This window comes from Cibotium barometz, chromosome 11 (assembly GCF_041138505.1).
Source record: "Cibotium barometz isolate CiBa-2024 chromosome 11, ASM4113850v1, whole genome shotgun sequence".
Classification (NCBI taxonomy): domain Eukaryota; kingdom Viridiplantae; phylum Streptophyta; class Polypodiopsida; order Cyatheales; family Cibotiaceae; genus Cibotium; species Cibotium barometz.
Window position 1 is genome coordinate 14003670 of NC_141056.1, and position 11247 is coordinate 14014916.

The 11247-nt window shown below is 46.3% G+C and overlaps 1 protein-coding gene across 10 annotated transcripts in view; it reads right to left on the reverse strand.

Moving 5' to 3' along the window:
* Nucleotides 1-642: 642 nt before the first annotated feature.
* The window catches only part of LOC147633792 (uncharacterized), a 145849-nt gene continuing 135244 nt past the window's right edge, over nt 643-11247 (reverse strand). The window contains exons 25-27 of one of the 10 annotated variants that reach the window (XR_015266926.1): nt 1824-1937; nt 1462-1574; nt 643-1377 (exon numbers count right to left, since the gene is read on the reverse strand). Coding sequence is in view for 6 of the 10 variants with exons in the window: in XM_086804836.1 (XP_086660962.1) it covers nt 1139-1577; nt 1824-1909 (525 nt within the window). In the remaining 4 variants the exon portion in view is untranslated. Of the gene's footprint in view, nt 1578-1823; nt 1938-11247 lie in introns of all 10 variants that reach the window. The other 9 variants (XR_015266928.1, XM_086804841.1, XM_086804839.1 and 6 more) reach the window with 9 other exon arrangements.

The following is an 11247-nucleotide window of genomic DNA, read 5'->3' on the forward strand; positions in this document are numbered from 1 at the left end:
GGATCCCATTGGCAAACTTGTTGTGGAGCATGTGGTGTAGGGGAAGGTGGCGAGGGGGGAGTCATGGATGATGGAGGAATGTTGGGATGTAATGGTGGAGATAGGGAGGGATAAGTCGAGAGCTGAAATGTGCCAGGAGAGGTGGTCCTCATAGATGTGGTCAAGATCATGATGGAAATGAATCCGGATGAAGGTGACAAGGGGTGTGGGTGTGGGCGGTAAGATGGGGCATGAGATCGTGAAAGAAAGTAATGTGTGGTCAGCTAGTATGGGGTGAGGGATGGTGAAGTCTGGGATGTGTGGTATAAGAGCGGGAGACCCCATGAGGTAATCCACCGTACTACTGCCTCCCCCATGCGGAAAAGAGAGAGAGAGAGAGAGAGAGATTGATTTTTTGAAGTCATAGCCAAGCCCGCAGAGCAGATACCATGCATACGATGGCACAGATCAGCAGGAACCTGGATCCCTTAGTTAGAAGCCGGATGCGTGAGAGAGAGAGAGAGAGAGAGCTGTTTTTTTTCTCCAACTTACTATTCCACAATGAGCCCTATCATGGAAGACCTTAGCATTAATACCACGTGTTGGACAAAGTGAAAATCGAGTGAGGAAGCCTTGAACTCAAGACTTCAAATAGAGCCAGGTAATCAAAGAGATCACATGGACCGACTGAATATAGAACAAAATTGTTTACAGTGTTTACATTTAAAAGGGATTTAAAAGGGTCATTGTCAATACACCCTTGCCTAAGTTGCCCGCACTCACATTGCCCTGCAGGGGCCTTGAAGTTCTAAGAACTCAAGTATTAAATATATAACTCACAATAAAAAAAAATCAACTTCAAGACCCCTGTTCCAAATTGTTACAGCTTTAATGCTTGTAACGGCAATTATAGTGAGATCTCCTTCTGAAAGAAGTATGGCAAGTGATGTTCATGCCACATACCATCTCGTTTACTGGTAACACCATCTTCTGGATGTCCATGGTTTACAAGCCATAATAGTTTCTCCTCGCTAAAAACTGTTATAAGATACAAAAACAGTAGCTTTTCTTATGGGTAGGAGGTACTGCAAGAACACAGAATGATCTGTTGGTGCCTTCATCTTGATATCATAAAGCCATTCTTACAGATGACAAGAATTCAGTTCTGCTTTCTTTCCCATTTGCCTTCCCGCCGACTCTCTCTTTCCCTCCGTTCAACTATCTGCCTTGGCCGAGAGGTCCGAGAGCCTTGTCTCTGACAGCCACCACTACCAACAGGGTCAAGCCCACCACCCCCATCCATGTCTCCATAACTGCCCCCTTCACCATTGAGCCCTACTCCATCAAGAATCTCATCATAGCCCCTGTCGTCCATGCGATCGTGACCCTGCGACAAAGCTAAAGATTGACTGGGATATGCCCTGCTGGTTGAAGATGCTATCATGATCGATGGCAAACTTGAATTGGAAGAGATGGAGGCACCTGCAGTTGGCGTAGCCGGTGGTGTCGTGCTGTTTTCACGAGTCACCCCAGTGCTGGATCTTGAATCCTGCCCAGATCTTCCACTCTCTCTTTCACGGTACCTCTCTCTGGGCCTACTGCAAGAGAAATTGTTAGTTCATTTGCTTAAAAAGAAAAAGATAAAAGATCATTCTCGTGAGGAAAAGGTGTTCATATGCTTTAAATGGTTGCATTGTACACAGTTCAACTACATAAACAAATTCAAAAGCTAGTATACAAATTGATACTCTGATAAATCATTTTTTGATCCCTCTTGTTGCCATGCTTGCCTGATATAATCAAACACAAGCACACCTGCCTGATATAATCAAACACAAGCATACCTGCTGCTTGCAGAGCCTGAAAAATCCCTGCGAGATGGACGGATAGTGCCTGATTCTCTTTGCTCTAATTCTCTCTGCAGGTCCCTCTGTGAAAAACCATAAAATACCCAGTTCCTGCATCTTATATATTCACAATCGCAAAGGGATCTCTCTCTCTCTCTCTTATATGCTGATGATATTGTGCTTATAGCAGACTCACCAGAGGGTATGCAGAGGCACTTGGATACTTTACATGCTTATGCACAGGACAGTGGGCTCTCAGTTAACCTTGGTAAGACCAAGGTTATGGTGTTTAATACTACAGCTCAGTGGGTCTGGAGATCAGCGCCTATTTTCACATATGGGCAGGAGACAGTGGAGTATGTTGACTCATACACATATCTTGGAGTGGTGTTCACTGGGCCCACATTTTCCATGAGGGGGGCAGCAGAGGCCAGATTGACTAGAGGATATGCAGCACTAGGAGGTCTAGAGAGGATGTGCTCACAGGTACAGTTTCAGGAGCCACGCACTAAGCTGTGGCTTTTTGACACAATGGTCACATCGGCTATGCTATATGGAGTACAGATCTGGGGGCCTAGCCTAGATCGTCACAGTCGATCAGGACGCACATACGATGGATGGAGATCGATGGAGAGACCACTTGTGTCCATGATCTCCAGGATGATTCGGGCTAAGGCCTCGGTACCCCATGAGATTATCAGAGCCGAGATGGGAGGACCACCGATCGTAGTCGAGGCTCTTGCCAGATCAGTGTCCTTCATTCATAGCACCGGTATGCACGACTTGCTTTAGAGTCCTCTCATCAGCTAGCCATGGAGGGAACACTTCATGTTGGTATGCGCAGATAGCATCCTGGTTTGAGGTCCATGGGTTCAGTTTAGACAGACTTCCACCCTTCCACTACTCTCTGGAGGCACCCTCTCTCACCTTGACACATTCTGAGATTAGTAGAGTCATCAGACAGGACCTCATTCAGTTGGACACTAGGAGGACATGGCTAGAGGCCTCACAGGAGTTGGAGACGAAGATGGCTTTCTATAGAGACCATCTTCTCCGCACCACTGAGGATGGCTTTATACTTAGACCGAGCTACATGGATACCCATCTGTCTCATGGATTGAGGTGCGCCATTGGGCAGATCCGCACCTCTTCACATCAGTTAGAGATAGAGACTTGCAAATTTAGAGGCATACCTCTAGGGGACAGGATTTGTCAGATTTGTTGGATAGAGCCAAAGACAGAGGAGCACTACATCTGTCGCTACACACCATATTATGAGATTCAAGGGTGCTACCATTGCCTTTTCAGAGAGGGATTTGGACCACTGGCTAGAGTCATGGACTATTGTGATCAGCAATGCTTGGGTTTTTATCTCCTAGAGATCCGTAGGCTCAAAGAGTCCATTATCAGGAGCGAACGCCTGATTGGCAGGGAGTCCACACAGAGACAGATTACTGACTTCTTTAGAGGGACTACCCGAGAGGACACACAACCGACAACCCAGCAGTGGGCACCCCGTGGGACTCTAGTTGAGAGAGCTATCCAGTTGGGCAGATCCAGCTGCCCGAGGGTTCGCGGATCCTCACATCGGAGACGGTGCCTACACTGGAGGATTCAGAGCATCATTGCGAGGCATTGGGCTTGTCCGACCAGGCATCTCACTATGGCACATATCCAGGCCATCCGGCAAAGACCCATGCTAGAGCTCCTAGGATGATTACCACTCCAGCCATCTACTGTTGTACTCACTGTCACTTTTGTACTCCAACATATTCATGTATTCATGTATCCATGTACTCATGTACCCCATTTTGACTGTAGCATTAGCTTCCCACTCTCCCTAGTTGCTGCTTCCGGATGCTCCCTACTGATGTATTGTAGGGCTAGATACTTACCTTCAGTTCTTTCTTTTCTTTTCCAGACGGTTTATCAGATGTCACATGGTTGTAACTTTGGTCTCATAGGTCACTTTGGCCTTTTGAAGACGTTAATATAACATTTCATTTCATTTCTCTCTCTCTCTCTCTCTCTCTCTCTCTCTCTCACCAAGAGATTCATGCGAGATTTCATTTTCTCTTCCAGGACAGATTCAGCCTCTCACGGATTATGTATAATGAGGACCAGAGATGCCTTGGTCTGTAACGACTGGAGCTTCGCAGCCTCCAGGAGATTATGCTTGAACGGCACAGCCAACGAGATGCCTCTCAGACATCCTTACAGACTTCTTCAGATTACATTCGCCCACGCCAAAGAGTACCATCCAGGCTTGACAGGGTCTGAGGGATCATACAGGTCATAGACTACGCCCCACCCACTTGTGGGATCCTTTGGTCCCATGCACCCATGGCATCATTAGTCAGAGTGCGATCCCTCCAGAGAGTGAGACACCGCTGCATCCACGGATCCAGGCCACCCGCTCGTCAGCTGTAGATTCAGGACATACTGCATCGCCATGTATATGTGTGTGTGTGTGTGTGTGTGTGTGTGTGTGTGTGTGTACATACATACATATACATGCATACATACACACACACACACACACACACACACACACACACACACTTTTTTGTGAAACCACTGTTTATAATAATAGTAAACTGTACAGTCATAGTCACTTGAAGCAGGTGGAACTATGAGAACGAACTAAAAAACGGGGAAAATTCTCAAACTGCTGGAGAGAAAGCTCGCCAAGATCATAGCAAAGTTGAAGAGACTGGAGTTGGGCAGCACGAAAATAGGGGAAGGGATGAACAACATCACCAGAAAAGTGCAGATGATTTCTGGTGGAATAGATGGTCCAAAGAGCCCAGAAGCACACCCATGCGAAGAAACCATCATACCCCGATAAGGCCAGAGACAATCTGCCAAAAATCCAAAAAAGTCGCCCAAAGTGCTGTCGAGGGAATCTATACTGCAGCAGTGCTGTCAAGTGTTGAAGCAAATTGCGGGAATGCAAGCAACTCCGCAATAAGTGAGGTACGGTCTCGGGCATAAGGCGGCAACACCGACATAAAGCTGGAGCAATATGCCTTTGAGCTAGTAGAGTGCCAACCGGTAGCGCGTCCGTAATGCATCGCCCAAAAAAGACCCGCTGCTAAGTGGCAACTTTGACTTCCACACCTTTTTTAAAGTCAATTTCCACCAGGGCAAAGGCTTATCCAAGTGCCATAGCCTATTCCCATGTTCCACTATCCAAGGCTGAAGAATAAGCAAACAGTAGGCCTTGGAAGTAGTGAGGAGATGGAATGGGAAAGAGGCATAACCCGGCTGCTGACAATCAAAATGCCAATCTTGTAATAAATCCTCCTCCTCAAGTGGGGGTACCGGCTGAAATGGAGCCAGAAGTTCAGCTATGGCACGCATATCGGCCTATGATGCATGCCCAGATACCATTGCCTAGTGGCCCTGGGGAAAGAAAGAACCATACCATGCTCATCAACCACATCCTGTACCATACGTATTCCCAAAGTCGATAGATGATAAGCCTTTCTTGGGTGATCCAGCGCTAAAGGCCGAGGAAAGGCTCGACTCCAATGAATGCTCTGAGATCGGAGTGAGTTCCCTGTATGTGGAGGTCTACCTGACCAATGGATGAAACATAGGATCTGTTGCCAAGCTGTAATCAAAGAAGTGGCAAAAGGGCAACCTGGTATGTGCCCAGTAAGATGACCAACAATGACATCCGAGTGATCCAAAACCCAGTGACCATAAGCATCTACTTTCATGTGTGCACACATGGTTGCCAACATCTTTGTCCAGGGTTGCGTTTGACAGACAAAGTCAATACGCAATGTGGCCTTACGTGCCAGCATGTGATAGTGAATGTCGAGAATGTTCAGGCCCCCATGCATTTTTGGCAAGCACACAAGCACGTTTGAGCAGATGAAGCCCTATACGATCCGATTGTGTTTGCCAGAGACAGGCAATGGCACGAGACATAAATGTATCAATCTGCTTACTAGTCCAAGGTGACAAAGGAAGGTGAAACTGAATGTACGCCATGATGATCGACTGGACAACTCGCAAGCGGACATGCAGAGGCCAAGTGGATAGCTTCCGGTAATCAATTTTGCACTCCAATCGAGTCAACACCCATACCATCTCATCTTTCAAAGAAACATCCCAACCAATCAGGTATCCCAAATGCTTGACCAACTGACCTGGTGGAACAATCTAACTTGGCCAAAGATTAGAATGCCAAAGATAGTGGCGGACTGATAATAACAGCTTCGACTTTCAAAAATTGACATGCAACCCAGCTGCCAGCCCATAAAGCAAAATGGCATCCATAATCCGTTGCAAATCCGCTGGGGTATTTCTGGGGAAGGAGGAGTCATCAGCATAGGCCTGTGCCACAAAGTGAGAACCATCTGGCATCGCAATACCATGCAAGTTGCCCTGCTGGGTAAGCTTGTCAATATATAACAACAAGGGGTGTGTGGCAATGGCATAAAGCAGTGCACTAAGTGGGCAGCCTTGACGTACCGATTTACCTAAGGTCCAAGCGGTCGAAAGTTCCCGACCAAAAATGCATTGAGCAGTACCCCCTTCGTATAGCCAATAAATCACATTTTGCATTTTGGGTCCAAAGCCCATCCGATCCATCACCCCAGCTATGAAGTCCCAGTGGACAGTGTCAAATGCCTTAGCAATATCTACTTGCATGATCAGGACATCTTGGTTAGTGTACTTGGCATACTCAATACCCATGTAGGCATTTGCTATGTTGTCCATAATTTGCCACCCGGGAACAAAGCCGTATTGTGCCGGGTGCAATCCCGAGTGAAGGTAGCCCTTATGCGATTAACTATCATTTTGGTGACCAATTTATAAACAACTGGCATAAGAGAGATGGGCCTCCAGTCACCTAAATTCTCCTAGAGTTGCTTTTTTGGGAGCAATTTCAGCAAGCCTTCCTTCCAAGAATGAGGCAACATGTCGTCATGCCAACATTGATTGATCATGCATAGCAATGGAAGCTTCAAATCCGGCAAAAATGTGTGAAAGAATTCAACTATCAAACCATCCCACCCGGGAGACTTTCATTTGCCCAAACCTCTAAGTGCAGCCTGTAGTTCTTCCTCCATAAAGGACCCTTCCAAGCCTTGTGCCTCATCAACAGTGATAGGATCGGTGTAACCTCATCCAAAAGCATAGTGCGAGCAGCCAATGCATGCCGTGTAAGTGGCATAGGACGGGCAAACAAATCCCTAAAATGAGAGTGACATATTTCTGCAAGCTATTGCTTAGTAGAGGTCCACATGCCATCAGACAACATAAGACGTGCTATGCCTTGCTTTTGTCTAGATGCACGGAGACCTTTGAAAAAAGACTTCGAAGAGCATCCCTTATCAAGGATTGATTTTTGCCGGGCACGTACTTGCCACTTTGCAATCTTTTGTTTATCATTGTCCTTGATACAAGATTCACCATCCATGAGAGTGACATTTTCCTCAACAGTCAATGGTCTTGTATGACTAAGGTCAGTGTAAGACTGCACAATGCTTTTGGCCTCTGCCACCCTCTCCCGTAAATCACCCATGTACCACTTGCCATAGTCACTTATCAGCATTTGCATGCGTGAAACTAAACAACGCCATGCAATGTCAATATCCTCATTCAATTGCAACAAAAGGGGTTGCACAGCCGAGCATACCAAATCAGCAAATGCATCATGAGTGAGGTAACTATTGTTGATGAGAAGTAATCGTTTATGTGGCAGAGGTGGGTCATGAATCCCCATTCCAAAGTATAGAGCTAACCACAACGGGGCATGATCAGACAGACGCATTGTGTGGTCAATCCATATGCGGCATGTAAAGGCATCATACTGATTTGCATTTAACAAATACCATCGATCAAGACGGGCAAAATAGTGCGATTGAGCACTATGCTGAAATGTGAATCTAGGAGTGTCTGGCATGAGCCGTCTCTAGAGATCCAAAGCATGCAAACCCTCAATCATCCTATGCCATTCTGCTTGCTCAGCCCGCAACATATGGGAACGATGTGAGGAGTTATCCTCATGGCTAGGTGAGTTATTGAAATCCTCTGTGAGAAACGCATTTGTAACCCATGGGTGACACCGGATGGAGCGCCAAAGTTTCTCTCTACGAAGCGATGTTTGTGAAGCATATATACTAGCAAACTCGTAAACCTCACTAGCAATGAGACACTGCACCACCTGTCACAAACCCCTATATTCTAGGCATGGTTAGTTAGTACGAAAGGTACGGTACAGTACGGTACGATAAAATACGGTACTAATTGGTACCTTAAAATTTTTTGAGGTACGCTACGATATTAGTACGTTTTTTTTTAAATACTTCCTAAACTTAAAAATTGTAGACAAGAAGTTACAAAATAGTAGAACCATGAACATAATGTCATCATGCCATTAGAGTACAAAATTGCTACAAAAGGATAGGCCAAAAACTCATGGCATGGGCGACCGCCAACATGCGTACATACATGATACAGTATACTACATACTACAATACATCATCGATGGGCTAGAAGGAGATAGATGCCCAATGCCTAGAGAGCTATAACATATCAAAAGTCTACATCATCACCAACATCTGCATGATCATCAACATGATCACTACTAGAGTGTCCATCAAGAGAGTTCTCTGAAGAGGACTCTTCGAAGGTGGACGAGACACTCTGGGGATCATTCTCGCTAAGTAGGTTGCCATCATCATCAAACAAGGGCTCTCTAGGCAGTGGGGTATCATCATGAGGGGGCAATGGAAGCTCACTATAGAGCTCCATGAAGATTGCCTCCTCCTCCTCATCAGGCAATATGATCGCTTGCCTAATATGGCAATGCGCTCCTGACAAACAGCTTCCTATAGGCTGCAAAGGGCGATGAATGGCTCTCTAGAAGACTGAAATTGCTCCACGCAACAACAACAACAACAACACCAACGCCCCCCCCCAAAAAAAAAAAAAAACCGTACGGTATCGTACGAATCCGTACGGTACCGTACCGTACAGCAAGTACGTACGATTTCAGTCGTACGACGTACGGAGCTAACCCTGATTCTAGGGACATGCGGATGCGTGTCAAGCCTAGAAACATGCGGATGCATGTATGTATTATACCTGGGCATGTGTATGGATCATATGAGTGGATGCATATGAGTGGATGCATATGAGTCCAAGGACATGGCAAGACATTTGTGGATGTTTTCTAGGGACATGCGGATGCGTGTCAGGCCTCGCGGCGGGTGCCCGGGGGACTAGGGCCTTTGACACACTTGTTGATACCATCAATGCATATTACAACACTTAAACATGGCCACAGCCTTAAAACATATCCATCATCACTTTGCATAAAACATAAAAGCTGGACAAAACATCCACAAATGCTGAAAATGGAGCTTGCACGTGTGACATCGCATAGAGGCCGGAATGGGCCGACCCCCCCCCCCCCCCCTTGGAGTATTTTATTACCCAAGGAGAATAATATCATGTACAAGCTTTCAGGGCTTTACTCTCCCCACGGGAGATGCCGGATTATCCATATACAAATGCCATAACACAGCCCAACACAAGGCCAGTGAGCTGGGACATAGGCTGTAGAAATGCCGAGCCAACAATATAATCCATATACCTCCGTGTGGGCACTGATTCTTCCCCAAAAACCACGGGTCTTCATGCAATAGAGCTGGTACAACAAGTACAACTCTCCATTCAGCTGGTACAACAGGTACAATGGCTGGTACAGCCGGTATAGTGGTTGGTACGGCCGGTACAATGGCTGGTACAGTAGGTACAGCAAGTACAAATGCTGGTACAGCATGTACAGTGACTAGTATAGCAGGTACAGTGGCTGGTACAACAAGTACAAAAGCTGGTACAGCCGGTAAAATGGGTGATACAGCAAGTACAACAAGTACAAGGATTGGTACAGCCAGTACAATGGCTGGTACAGCAGGTACAAGGGCTTGTACAGCCATTACAGTGGCTGGTACAACAAGTACAATGGCTAAAAATCATAATAAATGATTAAATACCCTTGCCTTCAGTATTTCTTCGCGATGGAAGCCTCCAAAACAGTCCCCAACAGACTCTTCATGGGCAGCCTTCAAGAGAGAGAGAGAGAGAGTAGCCATCATTAGGGCAGCCTGTAACGGTGGTAGAGGCTAGTGTACAACAAGAGAGCCTCCATTAATGAAGAGAGAGGGCTCCAATTTATAGATTTGGGCCTCCCATGAGCTAAAATGGCAAGAGAAGGCTACAATGACAAGTGGAGAGCCACACAATAACTGAAGTGACAAGTGTGAGGCCACTTGTCTCACTTTGATCCATTTTCTCACAAGTGTCAGGCCACTTGTCCCACTTTGGTCCACTTTCTTGCCACATGTCCCAATCTAAAAGATGGGTCCTTCCATAATCTTTACCTCTAAAAATATCCCAACTAGTAGACATTCTGTCATAGGCACTTTGCCAACTCTTGGTATCTGCTCAATTCTAGATGTAATGACGTGAACAGAATTTCCATCGAAGTCGGGCCAAAAATAGCAGCTCTCCTAAATTTTAGGAGTGTGGTCCTTTGTATTCTAGGATAATCCCCCATTCCCAAAGCTTGTACTTTCCAAATATTTAGACATCTTGGAGTCCACTAGACTCCTTTCATACTAGGAAATGTCCAGGCTGGTGACATCCACCACCCAAGCGGCCTATCCAAATGCAAGAAACGATTGCCATGCTCCTAAATCCATGGTTGCGGGAGAAGAAGACGGTAGGTTTTTTTGGCAGACAGATCCGCAAAAGAGAAAGTGGAATAAATTGGTAGCCCCCCCAATCAAGCAGTGGAAGAGGAGAAAACAGGCGAGGCACTGGCTGGAAAGGCTATAGCAACTCAGTGATAGCATGCCATATGGGCCAGTGATGCATCCCTAGATCAAACTGTGTCCGGGCCTGTGGAAAAGAGAGTGTGCAGCCACTGTCATCCACTACATCATCCACCAAAGAAATGCCCAAGCGATGCAAAAAATAAGCCTTACGAGGCTGAGAAAGTGTCAAAGGGGAATCAAAGACCCGACTCCAATGTAGACTCTGCTGCGACAAAGCGAGATGCCCGGATCTAGAAGGCGGCCAGACCAAGATAAATGTGCAAAAAGCTACTGTCAATTCGAAATCAAACGGGTAGAAATAGGACAGCTAGGAATGTGGCCTCGAAAATGCCCGAAAATTACATCCGGGATAGCTGGTGTTCAGTGCCCAAATGTTGCTGTCTTGAGAGAGACAAACAAGTGAGAAAGCATGAGTGTCCAGGGCTGACGTCGTTCCAAGAAAGTAGGCAAGAGCATGGCCTTGCGAGCAAGCACATGAACATGTATGTTGAGGATGTTCAAGCCCCCATGCATCTTTGGCGTGCAAACATAACTCCATTTGAGAAGAGGCACCGCCT